Here is a 27957-nt window from a genome sequence, read left to right as displayed (position 1 = left end):
GATGGCTCTGAGGCTGGCCTCTGAGTATCGCGAACGGTTTATAAAATGCTAATCAAAACCTATTTTAAAGGAGCCTGCCTTAGGGCCCATGATGAAATCTGGCTTGGTCATGTGAGAGGGAAAAAGCAGAGACGTGAATTTGGGGTTCCTAGCATGCCAAAATAGCTTGTGGGTGAGTAGTCTTAGAGGCCTGGGAGTTAGGTATGGAACGCAGATTGCTGCAGCAGCTGCTCGATTTCAGTAGAATCAAATGGCTCTGAGCATAATCAATGCTGGTATGAACAGGCCACATGAAGCAGCAGAGGGAACGGTGGTCTATCCGTAGAACATAGCATGAGAGCAATACAGAATTAACCAAAGGTTTCACCAATCAACTCAATGAATTCCCCTGGATTTAGAACCGCTGAACTCTTCTGTGCAATGTAAAGTCTTAACACTGCAGGCGGGTGTTCCATGCGTCCAACATTGATCGCTGATAAAGTCTTCACATCAATGTCTCCCATGCAAGACGTAGGAGACTTTTTTAGTTATTCCTCTGTTAGGCAAAAGCCATTACTAAAACAGGTTCTGCTTTATTGCCATCCAAGTACCCTATGCTTCAGTTTCTTGAATTCCATTTGCTTCTTAGAAAATGAAATGAGGTTAATAACAAATGCGATTTGCCTACTTAAAACAAAACACTCTGTTTTCTCCCTGTCTTGAAGAGGGTACAACGACTGAATCAGGAACATCGACAAAGACGAGTACTCCAGTTACTCCTTCGGCTACCCCGCTGCCAACAACCAGAACGACAGAAACGGAAAGTTCGGTGTCTACCACAGGCACCACAATCCAACAGTCAACACCATCGGTACCAACAAGCACAGTGACGGTCACCACCTCCGGAGTCACTGAAACAGGAACGACCAGCAAACCCACCACTTCGGGACCCACACCCTCAGGATCCACTCCCCGCAGCACCACAATAATAACAGAACCATCTACCCACGAGACCACTACCACCGGGACTAGCAGCCCTCCCACAGGATCACGGACCACCGCCATCAGCACCCCCACCAGCAGCACCCCGGGCACAACGACGACTGCTCCTGGCACACCAACACCCACCCCGACGACTACAAGCACATCCGTGCCCACACCAACATACACCACCTCCCTGCCATCTCCAACCACACCACCTGGAGGTACTTGTCTGGTCTGTGCTCTCATGTGTTGCCTTGCTGTAGGAGAAACGAAGGTCTGCGAGCACCTCAGCTTGTGCCTTCTGTATGGGATCAGGGGCGGGAGTAATTGTTGTGCGTTCCCTGAAGCGGCCGGTGCCCAAAGCTAGCCCTTGTGCTGTCTGTTTCAGAAGTGAGGAGGGTACTGGGCTACTGAGGAGGGTAGAAGACCTTGTGTTCCCTGACTCAGCAGGGCTCCGAGGAGTTTTTTCATCCTGGTTCCTCTGCCGGTCTTAGGCAGATACCGAAGTGATGGAAAGTCTTGCTTTTGCTGCTGGTGGACCTCGTCCTTCAGCTGGAGAGAATGTACTCAGCGTGACCTGTTTTGTGCGACGGTAGTGGGGCTTGGGTTTGTGGCAGTGCCATTTCAGGTGCTGTTTGGGCGCAGCTGTGCAGATTTTCTTCCCTTTCTTCTCTGGCGTTGCTACTCTGGCATCACTGCCACTGACCTGCAGTTCTGGCTGTAGGAAGCTTCGAAGGTTTTCCCCTGGCAGGGTCTGTGCAAAGGTTTCAGACTACGTGTTGGCCCTTGGGATGTGCCAAGGCTGTGGGCAGCCAGGTTCTCCCAGCATTCCCATGAGCGTTGTTGTCCATCCTACCCTGCACTGCTGGGAAGCAAGCTGACGTTTGGGCAGCAATGTGAGACCCCCTAACGTCCCAGTGAATCTGCCACTGTGACAGTACGCCGCCCGTTCCTGTATTTCCTTCTGAACATGTAGGAGTTTGCCTTTCCTCACGCAAATGAGAACTAATTTTAGTCGAAGGACTGTCCGTGTGGACTGTGTGGGTAGCAGCAGTGTATCTTACTTCCTCCTATCCTCCAGCATTATGACTGCACTCTTATTATGCGCGCAGTGCTTCTCTGTCTACCATGTCTTACGTCATGCTGTAAAAGCACAAACAGATGGCTCTGAGGCTGGCCTCTGAGTATCGCGAACGGTTTATAAAATGCTAATCAAAACCTATTTTAAAGGAGCCTGCCTTAGGGCCCATGATGAAATCTGGCTTGGTCATGTGAGAGGGAAAAAGCAGAGACGTGAATTTGGGGTTCCTAGCATGCCAAAATAGCTTGTGGGTGAGTAGTCTTAGAGGCCTGGGAGTTAGGTATGGAACGCAGATTGCTGCAGCAGCTGCTCGATTTCAGTAGAATCAAATGGCTCTGAGCATAATCAATGCTGGTATGAACAGGCCACATGAAGCAGCAGAGGGAACGGTGGTCTATCCGTAGAACATAGCATGAGAGCAATACAGAATTAACCAAAGGTTTCACCAATCAACTCAATGAATTCCCCTGGATTTAGAACCGCTGAACTCTTCTGTGCAATGTAAAGTCTTTAACACTGCAGGCGGGTGTTCCATGCGTCCAACATTGATCGCTGATAAAGTCTTCACATCAATGTCTCCCATGCAAGACGTAGGAGACTTTTTTAGTTATTCCTCTGTTAGGCAAAAGCCATTACTAAAACAGGTTCTGCTTTATTGCCATCCAAGTACCCTATGCTTCAGTTTCTTGAATTCCATTTGCTTCTTAGAAAATGAAATGAGGTTAATAACAAATGCGATTTGCCTACTTAAAACAAAACACTCTGTTTTCTCCCTGTCTTGAAGAGGGTACAACGACTGAATCAGGAACATCGACAAAGACGAGTACTCCAGTTACTCCTTCGGCTACCCCGCTGCCAACAACCAGAACGACAGAAACGGAAAGTTCGGTGTCTACCACAGGCACCACAATCCAACAGTCAACACCATCGGTACCAACAAGCACAGTGACGGTCACCACCTCCGGAGTCACTGAAACAGGAACGACCAGCAAACCCACCACTTCGGGACCCACACCCTCAGGATCCACTCCCCGCAGCACCACAATAATAACAGAACCATCTACCCACGAGACCACTACCACCGGGACTAGCAGCCCTCCCACAGGATCACGGACCACCGCCATCAGCACCCCCACCAGCAGCACCCCGGGCACAACGACGACTGTTCCGGGCACACCAACATGGACCCCCATTACTAGAAGCACATCCGGAACACCAGTAATAATCACCAAAACGCTGCATCCTCCGACTACACTACCACAACGTAATTTTCTTCCTGCATTGTTATTTATTGCTTTGCTAATTGAGAAATCAAGGTGTATTGGAATGTTAATGTGGGACTTAATTTTTGTAATCTGAAGTAGTGTAGTTTATGTATATTTTATAAAAAATCATGAAGTCCTAGAAGAATTTGGATTGGAAGGGACCTTTTAAGGGATCTTTTAGTCCAACCCCTGTGCTATGGGTAGGATCATCTTTCACTGTATCAGGTTCCTCTGAGCCCCATTCAACACAAGCTTGAGTGCTTCCAGTGCATGGGCGTCCACAACTTCTCTGGGAAATCCATTGCAGTGTCTCACAGTCCCTCATCATAAAAAATTTTTTCATTATGTCCAATCTAAACCTACCCTCTTTCACTTTAAAACTGTTTGCCCTTGGTCTGTAACTACAGGCCTTGGTAAAAAGTTTCTATCTGTCTTTCATATAAGCCAGCATTATATAGTGAAAGGCTGCAATAAGTTCTTCCTGGAGACTTCTCCCAGCTGAACAACCCGAACTCTCTATGCCTCTTTTAATAGGGAAGGTGTTCTAGCCCTCTGATCATTTTTGTGTCCCTCCTCTGGACCTGCTTAAACAGTTTCAGGTCTGTCTTCTACTTGTGACCCCAGAGCTGGAAGCAGTACTCCAGGTGGGGTTTCATGAGAGTGGACTAGAATGGGTCCTGGACTGAGCTTTTTATTTAGGAGGGAGAGTGAACAACATATTTCTGGTACTTGGCTCCGTTCCTTTGATTATCAGTAACAGTAGGAGGTTTTTCATCCTGGTGCCTCTACATGGCTTAAGCAGATACTGAACTGATGGGAAGTCTTGCTTTTGCTGCTGTTGGACCTTGTCCTTCAGCTGGAGAGAATGTACTCAGCGTGACCTGTTTTGTGCGACGGTAGTGGAGCTTGGGTTTGTGGCAGTGCCATTTCAGGTGCTGTTTGGGCGCAGCTGTGCGGATTTTCTTCCCTTTCTTCTCTGGCGTTGCCTCTCTGGCATCACTGCCACTGACCTGCAGTTCTGGCTGTAGGAAGCTTCGAAGGTTTTCCCCTGGCAGGGTCTGTGCAAAGGTTTCAGACTACGTGTTGGCCCTTGGGATGTGCCAAGGCTGTGGGCAGCCAGGTTCTCCCAGCATTCCCATGAGCGTTGTTGTCCATCCTACCCTGCACTGCTGGGAAGCAAGCTGACGTTTGGGCAGCAATGTGAGACCCCCTAACGTCCCAGTGAATCTGCCACTGTGACAGTACGCCGCCCGTTCCTGTATTTCCTTCTGAACATGTAGGAGTTTGCCTTTCCTCACGCAAATGAGAACTAATTTTAGTCGAAGGACTGTCCGTGTGGACTGTGTGGGTAGCAGCAGTGTATCTTACTTCCTCCTATCCTCCAGCATTATGACTGCACTCTTATTATGCGCGCAGTGCTTCTCTGTCTACCATGTCTTACGTCATGCTGTAAAAGCACAAACAGATGGCTCTGAGGCTGGCCTCTGAGTATCGCGAACGGTTTATAAAATGCTAATCAAAACCTATTTTAAAGGAGCCTGCCTTAGGGCCCATGATGAAATCTGGCTTGGTCATGTGAGAGGGAAAAAGCAGAGACGTGAATTTGGGGTTCCTAGCATGCCAAAATAGCTTGTGGGTGAGTAGTCTTAGAGGCCTGGGAGTTAGGTATGGAACGCAGATTGCTGCAGCAGCTGCTCGATTTCAGTAGAATCAAATGGCTCTGAGCATAATCAATGCTGGTATGAACAGGCCACATGAAGCAGCAGAGGGAACGGTGGTCTATCCGTAGAACATAGCATGAGAGCAATACAGAATTAACCAAAGGTTTCACCAATCAACTCAATGAATTCCCCTGGATTTAGAACCGCTGAACTCTTCTGTGCAATGTAAAGTCTTAACACTGCAGGCGGGTGTTCCATGCGTCCAACATTGATCGCTGATAAAGTCTTTACATCAATGTCTCCCATGCAAGACGTAGGAGACTTTTCTAGTTATCCCTCTGTTAGGCAAAAGCCATTACTAAAACAGGTTCTGCTTTATTGCCATCCAAGTACCCTATGCTTCAGTTTCTTGAATTCCATTTGCTTCTTAGAAAATGAAATGAGGTTAATAACAAATGCGATTTGCCTACTTAAAACAAAACACTCTGTTTTCTCCCTGTCTTGAAGAGGGTACAGTGACTGAATCAGGAACATCGACAAAGACAAGTACTCCAGTTACTCCTTCGGCTACCCCGCTGCCAACAACCAGAACGACAGAAACGGAAAGTTCGGTGTCTACCACAGGCACCACAATCCAACAGTCAACACCATCGGTACCAACAAGCACAGTGACGGTCACCACCTCCGGAGTCACTGAAACAGGAACGACCAGCAAACCCACCACTTGGGGACCCACACCCTCAGGATCCACTCCCCGCAGCACCACAATAATAACAGAACCATCTACCCACGAGACCACTACCACCGGGACTAGCAGCCCTCCCACAGGATCACGGACCACCACCATCACCACCACAACCTCAGGACCATCTTCACCAATGTCTACAGCGAGTACTACTGCATCACCACCACCAGAATCAACAAGCACAGTGATAGTCACCACCTCTGGAGTCACTGAAACAGGAACGACCAGCAAAGCCACCACTTCAGGCCCCACACCCTCAGGATCCACTCCCCACAGCACCACGATAGTAACTGAATTTGGCAGCACAGTGACAGCCACTGCATCTCACACTACTTTGACAAGATCAACTACCTTCCCTGCCACCACAACTTCAGGACTATCCTCTGTAGAGTCTACTGCTAGTACTACTGTATCTCTGCCATCATTATCAACCAGCCCCACGTCAGTCACCACCTCTGGTACAACTCCAACAGAATCTTTTACCACAACGTCGGGAACAACCTCTAGGAATTTTACCGCAATCACTGCGACCACCACTATCTCTGAAATTGTTTCCACTGGCTCAGCTGGTACTTCTGGGCCTACTGCAACATCAAGTGCAGTCACCATTTCAGGAAGTTCTACACACAGTAGAGTTACTCCACCCAGTCCTCCAAGTTCAACTACAAGTCCAAAAAATTGTACCATTTCACCTAATGAATCTTATGCAGTGAGTAGATTTCATGAGTTTTTTTAGCATTCTTCTTTGGATGGAGACTAGGCACATAATTTCAATGCTAATAACATACATAGTATGTATTAATCTGGATAGAAATGGAAGTATCAGTCTATTCTATTTCTTTCTGCTTTCTTGGGTATCAGCATAACTTCCAATGATGTTCGTTCAGATTGATAGCTTATGTACTGCTAGTAGTTCTTCAAGGATAGTTTTGAAAAGGCTTCCTTCAAGGAATTAGGTCACACCTCAATGTTTTTCTTTATTGTAGGATAGCTTTGATGAACACATAACCAAGGGCTAAGTGGTGCTAAATTATCTTTTCTGTTTCTGCCTTTGAATAGGTTGAGAGTGGGGAAAAGTTGTGTGTTTACAGTGCAGCCCAACAAGAAACCACAGGGCTATTCTGAGTTTGGAATGAGTCATACTTGGTTGTAGTCTGGTTTCAGGAGAGGACTGGGAAACAGATCACCACATTCAAATGCTCATGAAATTTGACTCCGAATTCTGAATTTTTGGAACCTTCCACCTCTGACACAGACAAGCTAATGTCTTATGCATTTCTAAAGCCTCCTCACAGCTTAGATGTCTACTAACTTGCTCAGTAAATCTGCAAGGATAAAAATTATACATGGCTGAAAAACTGGTGGAAGATAGGAAAAATGCATACAATCACAATGCATGCAAATGATCACCTTAGACATTACTCCCCAAATAGCTGATGTTACTGTAGCTTTAGCTGTTAATCTGTTCTAGGCATTCGTGGAAGGGGATTGATCACATATTGATCACTGATCAGTGTCTTTCACTGTTGATTAGAGAGGGACTCCAGGTGATGAGATTAGATTGGACATCTAACTTTTAGATAGCTGAAACAAAAAAAAGGGCAATTCCCACTTCAGGTTACTGGCTTGGCTTTTTAAGTAATGCTTTTCACTTAGCAGCTCTCAGTAGTGCTAGGCTATGTTGCAGGCCTTGATGGTGCTGACTTCTGCACTTCCTTCCCATTTTCAGGCTTCTGGTGGGGAAAAAATTGTCAATAAACATACGGCATTTTAAAATTTTGCAAAAGATATTCAGGCATAACTGTTGTCAGCCTGACTGCTTCATAAGGTTTCTCTCTCTCTTCCTCCTCCCCCTCTCTTTCCAAACACAGCCAGGTGACTCATGGTGGCTCTGTAACTGCACTAATGCAATATGTATAGAAGACAATATAATCCAGTTGGTTCCCATAATCTGTAATCCACCTCCTAAACCTACATGTGCCAATGGGCTTTCTCCTGTGCCAGTCGTTGATAAGGATGGATGCTGTTGGCACTGGGAGTGTGATTGTAAGTATATATTTTGTTGAATATTTTATCTCCCGTGGGAACAACACTAGTGTCAGGAGCAGCAATATTTATTAGGGGACAAGTATCGCACAAGACTGTGACCCTCGGATTTCTAGTGTTGGTTTGTTTGGAGTGCTTAATTGGTTCTTTTAACCCAGGTGGGGGCTTTTACTTAGTTTGCCATCATTTCTTTGTAACTGTTGTGCTTGCAGAATAAATTGGCCTCCCAAGGCAGGATTTAGCTGCCCAGATGCAGGCCTCGATAGGCTAGAAGCCTACATACAAGTTACTTGTTCAGACTATAAGTAAAGGTATATCTAGGGTGCAGTTAATCCTATTCTTGGTTGTCTATCAGAAAGAAGTCAGATGAACTGTGCCCTGAAAGTGCCTGTTTTTCTCTATTATTGATGAGTTCTAGATAATGAGCTCATGCATTGACATATACACTTTAAATGCTTAAAGTTCGATGAGGTGAATCCCACACCTACAGATTTTGTTTGTGGTCTGATCTGATTCTGTATGTTGCCATAAGAAGCTAACCTAACTGTATGTTTTTGTAGGCTACTGCACTGGCTGGGGAGACCCACATTACATGACTTTTGATGGTCTGTACTACAGCTATCAAGGGAATTGTACATATGTCCTTGTGGAAGAGATTAATAAGGAAGTTGACAACTTTGGTGTTTACATTGATAACTACCATTGTGACACACGGGATGTAGTCTCCTGTCCTCGAACGATCATTGTGAGACATGAGACTCAGGAAGTGCGCATAGCAACAGTCAAACCAAATACCCTACAAGTAGAGGTATTAGAGAATATTACATTTGATTTCTTGGTTAAAATATCAATACAGCATCAACCTGATAATTATATTCACAATGTTAGGAAAAAACATTAAAAAGGAATCTGTGTTTTAGATTTAATACCAGTTTGGATTATAAAATAAGACTGCTTTGAAGGACTGCTTTTTTGACTCTGAATATGGGGAAAAATTTCTACAAGTTATTCCCTTTTCTATCTCAAATATTTGCAGTGCCTTATCTCTCCTAAATACATAAACGTGGACAAATTGCTAAGAGTTAAGAATATAAAATAAATTAATTTATAGGTAATATTAACCTAACAAAGGAAGAGAATAAACGTTGAATGGAGTATAAAACATAAACTAGTCATAACAATAAAGTACTGGGCTTAAGCATTTTTTAAAAGTACCACTACTAGTGATTGGTGTCACCTTTTGAATTTTTTCAGAATCGGGGCTCTTATGTGCTTATTCCATTGCCAAATGTGATGCCCCAGCTATGGGGTTTCAAAATTGGGTGAGAAGTGTTTGGTTTTAGGCTTTTATGGGGTTTATTTGGTTTATTTTTGTACATTACTGTGTGGGAATTTTATAAGTTAGGTTACAGCATATTGTTGAAAATTTGTAACATTTAGCCCTCTTTTTTTTTTTCAAAGCAAGAAAATCTACCGTTGTTGAGTAAAAGTAGCAGTGTTAGTTCCATGGGTATGCCGTGGCTACTGTATTTAAATAAATAATACAGATTTTGGCTGATTTCTGTCATTTAATTTTCCTACGAGCATGTTCCCTTTATGCCAAATAAGGCATAAGTAACTTGCCAAAAGGCCAAGTAACTGTGTGCACTAGGAATTTAGGAGAATTTTATATTGCATTTTCACGAGGTGTCCTCAATGCCATAGTCACTCTAATAAGTCTATTTAATTTAGCTAGTTTAAACTCTGAATTTTAGCTTAGTTTATCAGTAGCTGATAGGCTTTTTCTTTGTCTCAGAGATGAAAAGTTTGACTTCCAGTAACATAAAAGGAAACACAGGGACATTTATTACACACTAAAAGCACATTATTTGCCTTTACATTCTATCTCCAATGCAAAGTAATGAACAATCAATTGTTTTCTAAAGTCAAACTAAATAGATGTCTCTTTTCTGTTTTCTTTTTATTTATTAGGTGACAGTAAACAAACAGCCAGTGGCTTTGCCTTATAAAAAATTTGGTGTGAGCATCTATGAGTCAGGCATAAATCATGTAGTGGAAATTCCTGAACTGAAAATGAATGTGACCTACAATGGCTTGTCCTTCTCTATCAGAATGCCCTACAGCCGGTTTGGCAACAACACTCATGGGCAGTGTGGTAAGGCTTACTTTTGTAATTTTTGTACTCTCAGAAAACTACAAACAGGTAAATGACAGCCCTGCCACAAAGATTAATGGAATTTGATAACAAATCTGTGAGTGAATTCTTTTTCACCTTACCAATTTTAGGTGTTTGCAATAACAATACAGCAGATGACTGCATGCTGCCAAACGGAAACATTGCAGAAAACTGTGAAACCATGGCAGACCACTGGCAAGTTGTTGATCCCTCCAAACCACAGTGCTCTCCAGGCCTAAATCCTACAAAAGCACCTAGCACAACGCCAGCGGGGTCTTGCAAAAATTCTACCATTTGCGAGCTTCTTTTGGGAAGGTAGGCATTCCTCTGGGGTTTATAAGCCTTTGATCTTCAAATTCAGTGGCAATTTTAGGGTTCATTTCTCAATAAAAAGTGTTTCTAATTACTGCTCCATTTCTTGTAGCTTTGTGTGTTGCTTCCATTCCTTTTACTGTTTCTAGGTGTTATTCTTTGCTGATAGTTTGCTTCCAACCCTCTGACTCCTCCATTAACCTTTTTTGATGTTCTCACGTTCTTTTATGCTCTCTGCTCTCCACTGTCCTATGCTTTTACCTTTTCCCACACTAACTTAGCAGAAAACAGAGTCCAACTGAAAACAGAGGTCTTAATTTTTAGAATGCTGTGTCAGAATTAAAAAAATATAATAATAAAAAAAAAATCTCTTCAGAAAAGTAGTTCATGGTTACACTCAATAATATTCATGTAGCTTCTGGACAGAAAATACTGGTCCCTAAGTGTTTTGTAGGTGAGGGGAGAGTACTTTAAGATAGGTTGAGAGGTTACAATCTAGATAAATGCTCTTAGTAAAAATCTCTCAGTCCTTGTTCGCATCTCCTTAAGCATTGCTGTTGCCACATTATAACGTGTCAAGCACATTGAAGAATTCATGGATTATTCAGTAACTAATAATGATAAATGTTTCTGTTTCTAGTGTATTTGAACCATGCCATAGCTTTGTCCGGCCTGAAAAGTACTATGCAGCCTGCCTTTTTGATAGTTGCGCACTTCCCGGCTTAGACCTGGAGTGCTCAAGTCTGCAGGTCTATGCTGCCACCTGTGCTGATCAAAGTGTATGCATTGACTGGAGAAGTCATACCAATGGTGTTTGCTGTAAGTATTTGGCCATTTACCTTGATCTATTAGAAGAGCTTGTATGGAATTTTTTTTGGCAATAATGTCCTAACGGTAAGTCACATAACTTTCTGAGCGATGAAGGCACCAATAAATCACACCAGCTGCTTTCCTTAAGTAATTTTACAGGTAATATTTTTAACAATGGAAATAATAAATGAGCCTGCAAAAATATACGTCGGTTGACTGTGCCAGAAACATCTGTATACTGATACTTTTTTGTACACAGGCGGTTTTGTGTTTTGCGGGCATCAGCAGATCACTCTGTATTTAGTCACATAGGCAATCATTTTCATTTGTAATAAGAAGAGGACAGAGGGTAGGAATGCACTCCCCTTTGAGAACTTGTGCAAAAGAGACTGAAATTATGAAAAAAAATGTAATCAAGATGTAGACTCTTGCCTTTATCTCCTTAATGTAATGTATGATGTTATATCGCTATGGCTAAATTGCATAAAATGCTTCCATTCAGAGACATGAGTCTGGTATTGGTATATGGGGTTTTTTCTCTTTGCTTCTCAAGATTGTCAAAGATACATAGCAAAATGAGTAATCAGTGTTTAATTTCTCCGCATAATGTCATGGGGCTTTTATATGACTGAGCTCTTCCTCCTTTTTATTTTCCTATTCCAGCTTATAAATGCCCCTCAGATAAAGAATACAGAGCATGTGGTCCTATTAAAGAGACAACCTGCAAATCAAGGTAAATAATTCCTTCCCTGTTAGTTATAGCTCATACAACTGTTTAGTCATATCTAATGCATAGGTGAATGAGAGAAATCAACCTCCTGTCATGTCTTAAATTGACTGTAAAATTTGGTACCACTGTACTCTTGATCCTAAATCTGGGTGCCTGTACTGTTTATGTTGTTTGGCTATACCAAACATGAACACTGACAATTCCTAAATTGCAAATGTGCAGATCATTTGCCACTGTATCTTCAGTGAAAGATTATTTGGCATAATCTTCCTCTGCATGCCTATGACAGTAATGGGATTCCTCTGAACGTTTTGTCCAATACAGTCAACAAAACGAAACTTCAACTAAATATGTGGAAGGCTGTTTCTGTCCTAATGGAACAATGCTGTACGACGATGCTGTGGATGTCTGTGTGAAAACCTGCGGTGAGTTTTACTGCTTCAGTTGGGTGCATGTTTGTTTTCTCTTTGTTGTTTCCTTTTCATGTATGCAACATAGATCTGACTGTATACAGTACTCATACAATATATTGTATAAAGTAGAGATGTCCACTGTTATATGAGTAGTGATGGAAATTTATTTTAATATTTTCACAGGCTGTGTTGGAGTTGATATGATACCAAGAGAGGTATACTGGCATATACTTTTGTATTTCAAATAGGGGCTGGGGGCGGGGAGAGGAGAGTGGTCTCCACTGGTGCAGTCTTGTTTTGTGGTCTCCCAACTTTTCATTCCTGTTTTTACTTTTGTTCTTTTTAATTGGTAACGATGTAATCACTCACTTGATTTTCTTTACTGACAGTTTGGGGAAAAGTTTACGGTAGACTGTCAGGACTGTATTTGCCTGGAAGGTGGAAATGGCATTGTATGTGAGCCTCATGTCTGTGCCAAACCAAATAAGACCAGTTGTGATGGAGAAGGCTTCTATGAGGTCAATGAAGTCAATTCTGAAGACTCCTGCTGCCCCATTGTCACCTGCAGTGAGTTTATACTTCTATTTCTAGTCTTTCTATACCTTTTTGGAACAGAAAGGAAAAGAGAACAGGTTTAGCACCAGAGACCTGCAGCAGGGAGTATCTTTCCTCATGCTTTTTTAAAATCAGCTTGCGCTGTGTTAGGGAAAATACATTTTAATATTGCAGTAACTCAGCATAACTGACTTTACAATTATGGGACTCAGCGTAACTGAATCTATAGTTCTTGAATTCAGGACCACATTTTATTCAAGTAAAATGCGGATAGATTATGGAATTCTGTGTGGATTTTCATTTTGGGTCTGTTGCCTACAACCTTGGAGAGGGCAACAGTTGTCCACTACTTCTCTGCAAAGAATTGTGATACTTTTTTAACACTTGGTAATTACATGGTAGAAAAAGTTTTATAAACTAGTGTAGTGCCCCAGTCCAGTGCCTGGATTCACTAGGAAAAATGATTTTATTTCTGGAATATTTTTCTTTGGAGAGGGTCTGGGCTGTTATCTAGCAATGAAACGTCTATCCTACATGCTTTGACAGATGCCTAGTTCTAGTAGCTGTGCATTAGTGCTTTACTTTCTGGCTTTATTCCTTTTTTTTTTCAGAATGCAATACAAGCTTGTGCACAACTAAAGCTCCCAAGTGTGCACTGGGATTTGAAGTTGATTCTCATATTCCCAGTGGTCAGTGCTGTCCTGTGTACCAGTGTGGTAAGTCCCTTGGAAATATATTACAATGATTAACATTACATATTGAGTAATTTAGCATCACACTTAGTAAGACTGTATGCAATAGCCTATTGAAAGAAGTAATAAACACAGTCAGAGTCTACAAATTGGTTACTATTAACATTGGTTACTACTGCTATGATTATGACAAACAACTACGAAATCAGATATATCTCAGGTGGCTCAAGTTCAGTTTGCCTGGTTGTAAGTACATGTAAGAACAGCTGCAGAATTAACTGGGACAGTGATCTCAGTTTAATCTAGCAAAATGTCCCTCCGAGCATGCCCAATAAAAGGCAGCTTTACAAAGTCTGCTTTTTCCTTGGTAATTGAAACAAGGAACTACTTGTACCTGTTAAGTGGACATTCTTAGCTATGAGCTGGACTGCGTATATTGGGCCAGATCTTCCTCCCTTTTTGCATATGCAGTACTTGTTATTCTGTTTTGTATATGTCATATCTGCTATGAGAAATGGGGAATAACCAATGTGTTTGACCATATGCATAAGAAATTAGTTTGACTAGAGTGGGGTAAAGACTTTTTTTTATTTTCCCCCTATGTAAAACCTAACTCCTTGCTTGTTAACAGTTCCCAAGAGGGTTTGTGTACATCAGAATGCCGAGTTCTTGGTAAGTTCTTACTTCAACAGTCTTCTGAAAATGTTTAAAAGACCAGTTAGTATACTTTATCAGAAGTGCTATGAGGAGTTTTATCTAGTACAATCACTATTTTAGAAATTTTCAAATTTCCATCAGGAGTTCATCAGTTTCATGAAGCTGAAATCTTTTCTGAAAAGGTTGCTGTGTACAAAAGAGACTGAAGAATTGTTTGTCAGTGTCAGAGAGAGATTTGGATTTAGAGTTAAGTGTGCATGCATTTTAAAAAGTCAGTCCACATTTACTGTCAGCACATTATTACTGTTTCAAAAGTCTGCTTTCAAATGAAAAGATTTATAAATAAGTATTATTGTAAACAGACTTAGATTCTTAATAAATTCTGTTGGGTCAAGTACTTATTTTATTGTAGATATTTGTATGACATCTTTGCTTTTAATGTCTGAGTTTATCATTGCTATACAGGACTTCAATAAAGACACATGTTAAAAGTAATTCAATATTTAAAATATTGTCTTCATAAGTGGCTTGCCAAATAGCTATCCAATACAGTTTATGATTGTTACCTTTTCCATTGCTTGTTTCACAGATTTTTCCAAAATTAAGAAATATGTGTCACACATGTCATAGCCCATTAATATGTGAACTTTTTTTCTTAAAATTTATAGCCTAACTCCTCAGTCTTCATTGATAAGTGTCAGAATTGTTTCTGCACTAACGAAGTTAACGTCAGCACTCAACTGAATATCATCTCATGTGAACATATTCCATGCAACACATATTGTAAACCAGTAAGTAACAAACTTAAACAGAAACAACCCCTAAAACACCCATGTATGTAAAAAGCAGTTTGACCGATGAGTGGTATAAGCAAAAGGCAGGGAGCAGAAATCCAGAGTCCAACTCCAGCATGGATAGCAACTGTCCTTGAGCAATTTATTGCATGAAGCTTGACTGTGTAACTTACAGTATTCAGTTCACATTGGGAGGATTAGCTGGGAAGTTTCTGTAGAGCACTTAATGGAGTGGTAGTTAATTGTTAGGCATTTTTATTATAGTGCTTTACTTTATTCCTCTATTCCTCTATAGCCTGCTTTTATTACTTGTCTTCCATTGGGTTGGAAAACAAAAAGGCACACAAAGCCACAAATCTAGAGTACACTTCAGAGCATAATCAATTAATGGGTTCGTATGTTTCGATTTATTTCTCAAAAATGCATTTATCGTTGTGCTTTCATTTTTAATTAATTTTCATATCTAGGGATATGAACTTCAACCAGTGAAAGGTGAATGTTGTGGAAGATGTGTGCAGACTAAGTGTGTTATACGTACAGCAAACAATTCTAACCTCATCTTGAGTGTAAGTATGCTCTACATCTTACATCTCTACCAGATTTGTAAAGTTCCCCCTTTCATAGAGGGAACATCTCCTTGTCAGAGTAAGGCTTAGTGTAAGTTTGCACCTGAAAGGTCCGAGTCTCACCTAAAGCAAAGCCCATCTACAATTTTTTGGCCTGAAGGAAGGACTTATGAAATCAAATTTTCTGAAAGGCTCTTCCTGGAAAGACAAATCCAGTATCATTGGAAGGGTTTTTCTTGCGATGTCTGGAAGCTTGGGCTTTTCTGTATTGTTTGATTTCTGTGTACTGAAAAACACTAGTAAAGCCTGCGTATGAAATTATTTTATTGTCCCTGTAGGGTGAAAGTTTAGGATTGTTCTTAATTACCATATAACAGTTTAGTTTTCCCTAAGCAAAATCCATTGGCATGGAAGATTTTATTAATAACTCTAATGTACTCCGCTACTTCAGAGGGATTTTTCTTTTCCAAGGGAAGGCCTATGTAAAACTGAAGTCTCTCCACGTATGGTATACTGCAGTGTGTAATTATCTGTATCCAAAATGGCTGTTAACCTAAAAATAATTGACTGGGAAACAAGAGGAAAGTCATTGTCAGTGGACAGGAAGATTTCTGTCTGAGATCTCTTCAGCTTTCCTTACTACATTTTGTATTTTGCTTGCAGCCTGGAGAGTTTAAAAATGATCCTTACAACAACTGCACCATTTATAGCTGTTCAAATATCCACAATCAGCTTATCGCTTCCACATCTGAGATTACCTGCCCAGCATTCAGTGAGGATACCTGCAAACCTGTAAGTAAATACAGAAAAGTTACCCTCTACTCAATGCATGGATTACTTCCGTTTAGTTCAGCCACCTAACTAGCAACAAAAGTTGAATTAAGCTCTGATAATCTTTCACCAGAGGCAAAAGTTTCTGCTGCATCTGTGCACAGACCTGTGGAGTGTATAAAAGAAGATATCTACGTGAGAGTTCAAGGCTTATAACTGGCAGGGGTCTCTCAGTAGCCAAAACGTTGGTCCGCACTGAAATACAAAGGCCTCGCTGACTGCTTTGTGCAGGGTCCTGGCTGAACACAAATTGTGTTTTCTTGAACATTACAGAAACGCAGGCACTTCAGGCAGTAGGCTGCCAGTAACACCATGCATACTCCCCATTCAAATATAGAAGTCTCTGAGAGAAGATTTTTTGGAATTGTTTCTGAGGAAGAATTGCATGATGTTAACTGTGGACTTCTTTCAAAGCATTATCTTTATTTCCACAATCCTTTGTAAATTGATAGATTTCAAGTCTGGAAGAGACCATTATCTTTGTTTATTCAGATCAGTGCTACAGTTTTCGCTGATTATTTCCAGCCTTTGAGGAATTGCTCTCCTCGGTTATTGGTCTAAAAGCCTCTTTAATACAGGGAAAGAAAATAATATTATTTTTTCCTTTTTCTTTGTTCTTTTAGGGAACTATTACATTCTTACCTAACGGTTGTTGCAAAACCTGTAAGTATGGAAATGTAGCTGAATCAACAATAGAGAGAATTAATTTTCTTCTTAAATCAACCCATTTTCCAGCCATAGAGGCACATATGTTTATATTTAAATAGATACATTTATATTTATGTTTGTTATTCCAAGCATTCACTGTCTGATCTCTCTGGGAAAGTTTAAGCTGAAGCAGAAAGACCACTTAAAACAATTCTTTGAGTGCACTAGTGAAGCCCAGAGAGTGCTGAAATGTAAAGAACTTCTGGAGCTATCTTCACTGAATGTATTTTCTGATATTTCCCTATAGGTACACCTCTGGATAGTGCCACACCATGCTTTGTCCGTGAAAGAAAAGACTTTATTGTCTATAAGGGCTGCCGATCTGTGGACAGAGTTGTCATGACTGAATGTGAAGGAACATGTGGAACCTTCTCGCTGTAAGTAAACTGATCAGACAATGAGATTTGAAATCTGCTGGCACTTAGCTTGTTTATATGAAAGGAGCAATAAATAGGTAGACTGCAGAATGGTAGAAGACCTGAAACTATCAGGTCCCCAAATCATGTGCACAAAATAATGAAATCTGTGATCGAACAGTTCATTTGTCTTAATACAGAACAGAAAAGTTTATTAAATTGTCTTGGGATTCAGACAGCTGTGATAAGGTCTGTTCATCCATTGAAAGCTGGATTGTATGTCATTTGTGTCAGACCACCTTGTCTAGAAATCATCACAAAAGAACATGGTTTATATCCTGTAATGGGAATGAGCCCAGAGGGCAACCAGACCTGATGCTCATAAACTGAAAAGCTGCTTCTCAATAGTTAACATCTAAAATGAAATATACATGGATCTTTTAAAGGAAGATTTAGACATATGCGATTTTTATACAGTAAAGAAATTAGAAAACAAATGCTTTAGGGGTGCTGTTAGTAGAGTAGTTTTAATGTACATTTTTCTCTGAAATGAGAGAATCTACAAGAACGTGGCTGTAAGGAACTGGCTAGTAGGACACCTGGTAGTGAGCTATTAAAACACTGGAAAAATGTAATTCTTAACTCCCCAAAGAAACTGTCGTTTGCTGCCTATCACTGAATATGCCACAGGGCACCTCACATGGGAGAAACTTGATCTTTAGTCTCAGACTTAACCCTGATTAGCTAGTGGGTTTATTAGTATTTTGAAATACCTTATCATTTTAGAGTCTTGCTGTGGTTGCCTCTGCACACAAATACAAGAAAAAGATGGCTCTTGACACAGTTTATAGCCTGATACTGACAGATTCTGCAGGTTAGGAATGGTGGTTTGGAAGCTGGTGAACACAAGGCTGCAAAAAATACTTTGCTGTGAGATAGGAACAGAAAGAGCTGCTGCTTCCTCTTCCTGTTAACACTGCCTGGTTTGGGATATGCATTTTGATTCACGTGATGCAATTGTAGCCCTTGTAGCCAATTGATTGATGTGATGCCGTTGTACCTGGCATTGTAGCCACTTGTCTAAGCGGTTTTCTTATTCAGGTCAGGGCTTTGTCTGCCCTTAATTGTTGATCTGGTATATTTGACATCCATCAGCGCTGGAATAATGAGAGGAATCTAAGGAAGCTGAGTTCCTTGAACTCACTAGGGTTTTTTACTAGGACTTTAATACCAATTGCTTTACCAGAAAAAAATCTCAGCAAATGCAATGAATTTTAAAAGCGTATTGTTATAACCACTGCCCTGTCAGATGAGCTTAGCACTTTAGTTGGCCAAAACTGTGGCTCTTCTATATATTATCCCAAACTTCTCACAGGCGTTCTGTACCTAATTTCACCCTCTCCTTTGTGTGCTGGCTTCTGGCACAGAGTAATGTTGCCGTTTTCCATGTTAACAGATACTCTGCTGAGGCCAATTCTATGGAGCACAGCTGTTCCTGCTGCAGGGAAACAAGGACTACTGTGAGGAAAGCAGAACTGAAATGTCCCAATGGGCATTCAATTTCACATGAGTATATATACGTGGAAAGCTGCAGCTGTCAAGACACTGAATGCAGAAGCAGCTCACAATCCAGCGAGTCGCAGAGTACAGAAGAAAATGACAAAGCAAGCACTCTGAACCGTATCAAGAGGGCCATCAGCTTAACATCAAAATGAAGGAGAAAAAACCTAGCAGCATTCAACTAAAAGGACTGTGCATCATTCTCATCTTCCTTGACTACTTCTGAACTTTGCTTTTCCCAGTTACTGTATCCTCTTTGTTCTCTGCTAATTTTTAACAGTGGTCTATTTATTTGTGCGCAAAATAAGAACACAAATTTGTATTCTTCCAAGTGCACAGCCTTTTGGGTCCTTTTATAATCAGCTTGTTCTCTTTGAATGATTAAAAGCACATTTCAAAAAACATGGGTTTTGTACTTATTCATGTGCTGTCTTGATGAGCCTGAGTTTTAAAAGAGAAGAAAAGTTCCTTTTCAAGTTATAGGAAGTTAACTGACATATTTTTGGGGTATCTGTTTCTGGCTCCTTAAAAACTGAAATATCAGAAAAGGTGGGACAGAAGTTGATGCTGTCTGCCAGAACAAAGCCAAAGATGAATAACGCATCATGAAGTCGTTCAGATGACTCTGAGAAACTTCTAGTTCAGCAACAGATCTCATTTTAGCAGGGCTGTGTATGGTAGAACTGTCTCAGTTCATCACAACTATGTATTTTCACTAAGAAAGTAGTCCCTCAGCTATAAGAATATGAAGTTCATTTGCAGTGCTCGAGTGATGTACTATAGCAAGAGGTCTCCAAATTCCAACGTTTTCACAACAGATGCCTGTCTCTGAGCTAGTAATCCTAGGCTTCCTTTACAGGAAGTGGAGAGAAATAGACATTTTCGGCATTAATTTCTCCCACAACAAAGGACATATTCAAAGGAGGTTAGCTGAATTGCATTCAAAGTGCCTGTTTATCTGATCTTAGTGTAAGGCTAGCTGAAGGAGATTAGCTGAGAGATGGACATCTCTCTTGAATCATCTGAAGTACAATGAGGGTAATCCACACCTTCTGTTGTGTGTGAAAAATGCTTTTGGCATTATTCTGTCTCTGTTAATGAACGCTAATTGTGTTTTACCCTTCTGAGAACTTAAAGTAACTGCTTGAGCCACAGTCAACCTGAATACAAGCATCTTTGCTACCTAAAGAATCGGTGGCACCATTTTGTGCTGCCACTAGCCCTGCCGAATGTGTTCCAGTTTAGAATGCAGGTACTGGTAGGAACGCACAGAAAATGGAAGTCCAGAAGTTTTGCATCTTTAGAATACTATGATTAGAGAACTAATTTCTGCGGAGGGGTAGAGGTAACTGATCTAAGAAGAAGGGCGTTTTGTCAGTTTACAAAGCAAGCTCCAGAACAAATGAAGCCTGGTTTCTGCTTTAGTGTGGGTTTCTAAGGATTTATATCTCTAGCTTCGTTGTGAGATGTGACTCAGACTTTTCTCCTGGGGCCTTTACAAGGTCACTCTCCTGTGTGTATTTGTTGTCTAACAGTTTCTGTGCTGACACTACAGCCATACTTTTCCTTGAGTCATTTGCAAAAAACAGTTTTCTCAAAATCTGTTGACATTTAGCTGTCTTTGAGATCCTCATTTTTGCAGTTAAATTTGGATGAAGTCAGCAAATAGCTTCTGGAGACAAACAGATACAAGATGTGATCAAATCTGTCTTGTTTCCTATGAAAAAGAGAAAAAATACTCTACTGAAGACTAAAATCTCCCTTGCTTCGTTTTTTCATTTTTTCTGTAGTTTGCATGGGCTCTTTCTGTCCCTTCTAGCGATGGGCAAACTACTTCTAAATAAAGAAGTTAAAAGATCCTGTATAAAAGCCGGTAAGGCTGTAGATTTTGGCTTCACCACTGCAGGGCAGTCTATGGCTAAGAATGTAAAATTACTTCGGACACAAAAAAGCAAGATCCCTCCAAAAAGGAATTTGTACTTCATCAAGTAGTGGGTTTTACCTCTGAGAAGAGTAAATGCTGGTATTTGCCCAGACGCTTGTATGCTTTTAGTAAGCACTGAAAAAAAATTATTCTGACAGGAATTTACATGCATGCACAGGATGGTGTTCCTTACAGTGCTCTAGATTATAGCAGCCCCTTCAGTTTTGTTGCTAGGTCAGTGCTACCCGTTAGCAGACTCCCAAGTGGCTGCTGTCAGACAATTCTTACAAGTGCTTGGCAGTTCCAGGTCAAACTGTACATGTCAAACCTCCACCCCTTTCTGCACTCTCAGTCACCTTAGAACTTTGCGGTTCATTTTGCACTTGTATTTCCGTTGGAACTGGATGACAAAATTGAACAGATTAAACTTTTTCCAGCAGAGAAATCTGCAAATAGTCTTTTGGAGAGAAAGGAAGGAAAGAAGTTTTAACTGTGTATTCCTACAAAGAGAGTAGTAGCGGCAGTGAGGAGTACTTTTGCTCCTTCCCACAGCCCTCTTGGAAATAAATGTCCTACCTGATCCCATGGAGCAAGAGCTGTTGGGTCTGCAGGTCACAAGCAGAGATTCATCTCAAAAACCCAGGGGACAAACTGAAGAAATCTCTCACAAGGCAATGTCAACCCTTTAGGGGCTCAGAGGAGACCGTGGAACCCTCTGATCTCATTGTCTCCCAGGCAGGACCTACTGCAAGGGGCACTGACAGCTCCATAAAAAGCATTGATGATGGAAGGGAATGGGTTTGACTCCCTCTGTCCTCCAAGAATGACTCCATTCTCCAGGAACTTCCTTGTCTTATGGAGTCTAGCAAGAAGGGAGTGGTAGCAAGACCCTGAGCAGAGTTCAACTGGATGGCAGAGTGGCTAAAACACTGTCATATCTTCATGCCTGAGTCCTGTGTTCATCTCCTCTTAGACTTCCTGTAGCTTCCCACTTTCATTGGTGTCAAAGGGTTTCTTTTTGGTTTGTTTCTTTTTCTTCATCTCCAGTTACTTAGCTGTTTTAGTTTTGCCTTGAAAAAGGAGGAAGCTTTCTTGGGAGGCAAGTGGGACTTCTAGCCACACAGCCTTTGAAGGCACCAAAAGTCAGGGTCCTAGCTCTTGCTCTCCAAGAGCTGCTTGGTTTTGCCTCACTTTGTCATATTGTCACTAAGCAAGAGATGAACAGAATTCCTCTGAGTGTGGGGTCTGAACGTGTCCCTGAGGCCTTCCAAGAAGTGTTTGAACTTGCTTGGACATTCTGGTGAACAAAACAAAACAAAAAAAAAATCATGGCCTTATTACTGCTTTCCCTAAGGGAAGGAAGGGCAGATACAGGCAGGCTGAAATTCCAAAGTACAGGTTGGAGCTGGGATTTACCTGTAGCATGATTATTGCCTTGGTTGCCAGAGGCAACCAGCTTCCCAGAGATTGCCAGATTTTGAGTCCTTGCCTCAGGTGCAGGCTCCTCCAAGACAGCTGGAAGCTCAAGCAGATCCTTCCCAGGCAGCTGCGGTCTGATGGGATGCTCCTCACAGCATAGAGGTAGCTGTAGGAGACCACTGTCAAATGCTGGAGCAAACCTGAGTGGGTTGGCTTCAGCTCAGGGAGGGTGGTGTTGCCACGTGAGTAAAAATCACTGCAGCTGAGGGCCTCCAACGCAGCTCTTGACACATTTGGACCCTCTAATAAGCAAAAAGAGAAGCTCGTTGTCCTATTGCGTTGTGGGCTATTTGGGGGGGATACACACAAGTATTCCCTCAGATGCACCCTGAGCTTTTCTTATGGTAGGTTACGTGCTTCCTTGTAAGCAAGGCGATTGTGGCATGCACCTTATCTGTGGAAGTACATGAATTTCATTCCCAATTGTATTCTCCAAGGTAGTTTGAAGCTCAGACAATTTCTTCCTAATTATCTGGAGATGCACTGGAAACTTAATGTTGTTCATATGACTCTACAATAATACAGTGAGAACTTTCATCTGGAGTTAAAAAGGAGTTCTCAGAAGATTTGCTGATAAAGTGAGCACAGTTGTTTTATGAACTGTTACTGGACAAGTGTTTTGAAAATACCAGAGGCAGAAAGGAAAATGCTTGTTAGCAGCATGGAAAAATCACAGCTGCTGTCTGAGGTGAGGCAGATGGGATTCAGAAGGGGCGAAAAAAGCCACATGCAAGCCAAGAAGAACCCTCCCCAAAATAATACAAGGTGGGTATTTCTGATCTAATAACTGCCTTGTTTAGTGATGTAACTATGTATTATGACATTATCATTTTGTGCTATAGGAGTGGAAGGGTAAGATAAAATTTTCAGTATGTTTACTGTTGGACTGTACTTTGCTAAACCACACTTAACCGAACTAAGCACATGCAACTCTGCACATAAACCCCAATGAAAGGAATTCAGCAAAGGCAAAGCCCTAAGTAAATAATCATGTAGTTACTGTGATTGTTATTCACTGTTTGAACTTGTGCAGCACAGCAAATTCAGATACTGGGAAAAGAGGCAGAAAGAGACTTACAGACTCTAAGATGATAGGAAAGAAAATTCTTATGAACTTCAGGTCCCACAAAACCTGAAATACATTTAAATAACTGTAATGTTGATACACAATTTCTGAAATTTCATCTGACAGCAGAAGCTTTGAGGAGTACGGGTATTTTAAGGCAGAGCAAGTTCTTCGAGTTAAGCAGCCGCCTTCTTGGGCCAGATTTCCTAAATTAACTCAATCTTTTCAGGCTAATACAAACAACTATATTCTTAACTGGCAACCTCCTAGACTAACTTCTAACCAGGCTATGTAAGCAATGTTCCCACCACTAATGTAGAAAATCCTGTAAGGTTTTTTTCAGTATCACCCTTTTAAAATCTGATATGTTCAAGCTGGATTTCCTTTAATGTTCCAGTTTTTAAGTATAATGTAAAATGCTTGAATTCCTTTCACAAACTTGTCTCTAGAACAGTGAAAAACACCACTGTAATTTTTTCCTCATTCCAAGACTTTGAGAAAACTCACCAAATGTAGTAGAACTCATAATGTATTTTGATACTGCTTCAGCCCAACAACTTCCATATCAGAGTGTCTCTCTGTTGCATAGTGGTTTAAAGACAGAAAACACTTTATGTCACCTCTTGCTGTGCTTTTGCTATGCCTCTCCACATTTGACAAAGAAATGTGTTCTCCCAACTGGCCTCGAGCTTCCTTTGTTACAGGAAGTCACAGACTTTCCAGGGACACGCAATTACTCTTACAAAGAGTGGCTTGGGAGAATCATTCTGGAAATTTATTCCCAGTCATATTATATGGTATATTTGACAGGTGAAAACCTTCTCATTTGCTTTGAAAGCTAAATAGAAGGACTAGTCATGAGGGGCTAATTCAGTTAGTCACACAAATGCTAATCTTTGCACATAGAAGAAACCACCTGACCACACCAAGGCCGTTAGTTTCAATCTGACCTAATGATAAGAGAAGCATCAGAGATTTTCAAATTGTGCAAAGATTAGCATGTATGTGGGGAGCAAGGTGGAGAAGAAACCTCAAATAGTAAGTGAAGCAACATACCTACAACTACCCTATTTGGCAGAAATCAAATAGAGAGAATGTCAGAGCTGGGGTTGAGAAGGAGCACCTTTGCTTCATGCAACTCTCTTTTAAGTAGTAACAAAAGGCAACAGGAACTGGGATCAAGGAACGTGGCTTTACACAGTGCCTGTGACCTGACACAGCAGTAAAATTTCAATAGCCTGTCTGTTTGGACTACTGTAGGTGAGCACTTCTTGCACTTTGTTTGCAGAATCTATGGGAGCTGTAAGTTCATTCCTCTTCAAAACACGGGGAGCCTAAGCTGACCACAGCACACTGAGGGCAGCTATTGGGTGACTAATTTTAACTTCTGCAATATGCTAAGCCTGGGGAAAGACTGTGATCCCATTTGTCTTGTTTTTCCTCGCTCTGGATAGCCATTTGAATGTAAAAGAAAACTGGTATTCAGCCACCTACAAAACTGCTTTGGTTTATAATGGCTACAGCATTCAAGGCAAGCCAAGCTCTGAAACTTGGATGACATTGAAAAGTTAGGTGCTTACTGGGAAATATCACGGTTCACGTTGAAAGGATCACACTCTCATTAGTCCTGTAGAAATGTTCTGACAGAATTTTAGATGATGTCCTTAACAGGAGCATAGTGTGAGTCCGATTTAAGAAAAAAGAACAGGCCAAGCTTGCTTAGCTTCTCACCTCAACCTGTTCTCTGCCCCATCTCTCTGCCTTTCTTTTGGCTTGCACTAACTTTCAGTCATGGTGGACATGGTTATGGGGTATGTAATTTTGTGTAATTTCCAGGTTATACAGACTTCAGTATTAAGTATGCAGTGGCCTCTTCTGAATTATCTTGGCATCCATGAAATAAGGAATTGCTTTTTAAAAAAGGGGTGGAATATGGTCTAGTCTGAAACCCATAAAGCTCTCATTCTTAAAGCAGAATGTTCATATCCTTCTCAACATGGGGCCCTGAGTTTCCTTTGTTCTGCTACTCTGTATTTCTCACGAGGAAGGCTGTTTAAAGAAAAAATCTTTCAAGTAGAGAAAGCTCAAGGGCCCAACCTCCTGACAAGATGGCTTTCTGTGCAGGGAGTCTTTCTTAGGTGAGGAAGTGCCAATAGGTCAATGAGACCTGTGTGCACAAACAATAATCAGATGTGTCATTACTCCTTGTATGTGGATTTTGAAAGATCTACATCTTAAAAAAAAGAATAAAAAGAAAAGAAAAAACAGAAAAGAGCAACTGAACTGATTCCTTGCAAGCAGGAGTAACAAATGCCCTTGATGAGTTCAGGAAAAGTCAAGGAACCCTGTGGCAAGATGAGACACTTAAGTAGCTTTCTGTTCATTCTGAGGCAAAATGTAAGAAAATACATAACCATCTCCTATCAAAATTAAAATACTGAAGGCATTCTTCACGTATTTTAATCAACAGTTAATGACAGAGATCCATTCCCTGCTTTACAGATCACCTTATACTTACTGCCAGACGATTCAAACTGTATGATGGATCTAAATCTGATGGATCAAATAAGTCTTTGATGCGAATTTCCAAAATTCTATGGGATTATACCAAGGATAAAAACATAATCCATGTTGTTCTTGAATTCTTCTGGCAATTTAGAACACCCAACATAGTGTTGTAACCATCAGTTATGTAAACCATTTTGCCAAATTCGGATGTTTTTATCATGCAGATTATAGTCACAAGAGGGCTTGACACCAAATGCAAGTTAAATGTTTTCCTAGCTAACGTTAATGAAATAATGAAACGAAATGTTAATGAAATACACAACATTTCTCTAGAATTATTATCTAGGCAGTGCTTGTAAAATACCATTTTATAGTGGATTCACATTTTAAGAAGGAGTACCAGCTTTGCCTGAAATTAACTGGTATATTAGAGGATTTCCAGGCTGAACCCCACCAGTGCTTGACTGACCCAGGACGGTGTGTTACAAAAGCCTTGGTAGCCTTAACACTTTACAGCACATACGGGATCACCTTTTGACAGAAGGGTAAGATACAAATGCAACTGCCAAGCCTCAGTACGGTAGCTGGCTATGAATGACATTAATCCACCATATGTCCCCAATTTAAGTGCCTCTACCAAATTTGTATCAAAAAATATCAGATGTGAGTCACTGGTGTATAGTTTCATGACATCTTATCTCCAGTGAGTCAGTGGCGATAAAGAAGCTGAGTTAATATTTACCAATTGTATTTACTAAAATCACATACCCTTTAATGGCAAATGATCCATGAAATGGGTTGTAAAGGGTCCAAGAGGAATTGTTCTTTTTGCTAGTACAGCTGCAGCAGAGTGAAAGCCTCTTATGCTGCAGGGCCCAATAAAGGGAAGAGTTATTAATCCCAATATGTTACTGCAGGGGGAATAGTTATAGCTTGCGTGCCTGCAATAGCAATGATTCAGTGGTAAGTGATCAACATATTCACAAGCTCCCTGTCAGTCTGAATTTCCTTCTGAAAATCTACCATGTATTTCTTCTGAAAAACTCAGTGTTGCCACACTTGAATATAAAAACTTCATTTGAATCCAAATATCCTTCCCCTGTCAGTAGCCCTGAAATCATTGCAGGGGATTGAAGCATCCAGTGATTTCTAAGGAGTGTAGCCAGCAGTCTCTGTGGAGAAGCCAGAAGCAGCAGGTCTGGTTAGTCGCTGACAGGATCTTTGCTCCCCAAGAAATGGCAAAGGAATGGCAAAAATGACAGAGCAGTCAAGCAGAGGTAAGAAAAAGGCTAGGTACAGAGCAAGAGGACGGGGTTTCCCGTTTCTCCAAGTAGCGAGAGATGTGCTCTTGCTTTTCTCAGGGGAGGATCACAGATGACTGACATTACTTTCTCTGCACAGTGGAGGATAAGTGGATGCTGGTTCAATGAATTATTTGTTTTATTCTGTCTGTTCCTTGGACACAGTTTTAACATATGCTGTTCATATTCTTCCCAGGCCCCTAAGTGCTAAGTGGGGCTTGCAGGGGGAAATCATACCTTAGCTCATCCCTCCTGCCCACCCTGGCATTCCCCTGAACACCCCTCATGCAGAAGACAAAGGGCTGGGTACTGCAGTGGACAGCCTCACCATGTCTTTGCCATCTAAGGACTACTCCAACCCGAAGGGTATCTTTGGCAAGTCGTTCTTATGTGGCTCCAGCTGCTTTTGTGCTGCCACTGGGAATAAAGGCATTTTTCTCTAGGGTCAGAAATCATACTCCTAGAATCCTATTCTTCTTTCTGCTTTCATACCAATACGAATGAAGTAGGTGCCTTGATTGTCTGGGTAGGAATGGGAAAGGAAGGGGAGCATGATTTAAAAAAAAATGGACTCTATCTCAGCAGAGTTCTGCATTTGGATTTTGACACTGGCCTTGATTTGGGAAAATTAATAGGGTTCAGCTTTCCATCTTTACCCTCAACTAAGCTCTCTTTGTCAGTGTCTGTGGTCTATTGACTTATGTGCTTTTTCTCCTGGGCTTCACAGCCCTTCCCCATACCTGCCATTGACACTGTTC

The 27957-nt window shown here is 41.3% G+C and overlaps 2 protein-coding genes across 3 annotated transcripts in view; both read left to right on the top strand.

Annotated features, from left to right (window-relative positions):
• MUC2 (mucin 2, oligomeric mucus/gel-forming) overlaps positions 1-19261 on the top strand; it is a 65610-nt gene extending 46349 nt beyond the window's left edge. Inside the window, exons 39-58 of the mRNA XM_054197883.1 lie at positions 705-1184; positions 2829-3308; positions 5478-6424; positions 7587-7761; positions 8322-8569; positions 9733-9916; positions 10048-10252; positions 10890-11068; positions 11723-11792; positions 12114-12214; positions 12386-12417; positions 12592-12769; positions 13369-13473; positions 14081-14121; positions 14775-14897; positions 15368-15466; positions 16130-16258; positions 16921-16960; positions 17253-17382; positions 18818-19261. Of these exons, the coding sequence (XP_054053858.1) occupies positions 705-1184; positions 2829-3308; positions 5478-6424; positions 7587-7761; positions 8322-8569; positions 9733-9916; positions 10048-10252; positions 10890-11068; positions 11723-11792; positions 12114-12214; positions 12386-12417; positions 12592-12769; positions 13369-13473; positions 14081-14121; positions 14775-14897; positions 15368-15466; positions 16130-16258; positions 16921-16960; positions 17253-17382; positions 18818-19076 (4205 nt within the window). The 3' untranslated portion in view covers positions 19077-19261. The remainder of the gene's footprint in view (positions 1-704; positions 1185-2828; positions 3309-5477; positions 6425-7586; positions 7762-8321; positions 8570-9732; positions 9917-10047; positions 10253-10889; positions 11069-11722; positions 11793-12113; positions 12215-12385; positions 12418-12591; positions 12770-13368; positions 13474-14080; positions 14122-14774; positions 14898-15367; positions 15467-16129; positions 16259-16920; positions 16961-17252; positions 17383-18817) is intronic.
• Positions 19262-22865: 3604 nt separating this feature from the next.
• Positions 22866-27957, top strand: part of LOC128909593 (mucin-5B) — a 52314-nt gene continuing 47222 nt past the window's right edge. Inside the window, exon 1 of one of the 2 annotated variants that reach the window (XM_054201490.1) lies at positions 22866-23089. The gene's annotated coding sequence lies outside the window, so the exon portion shown is untranslated. Of the gene's footprint in view, positions 23090-27023; positions 27176-27957 lie in introns of those variants that run through there. The other variant, XM_054201489.1, reaches the window with a different exon arrangement.

The sequence above is a fragment of the Rissa tridactyla genome, chromosome 4 (assembly GCF_028500815.1).
Source record: "Rissa tridactyla isolate bRisTri1 chromosome 4, bRisTri1.patW.cur.20221130, whole genome shotgun sequence".
NCBI lineage: Eukaryota > Metazoa > Chordata > Aves > Charadriiformes > Laridae > Rissa > Rissa tridactyla.
The sequence above is the reverse complement of the archived record's forward strand: the minus strand, read 5'-3'. Positions and strand labels throughout refer to the sequence as shown.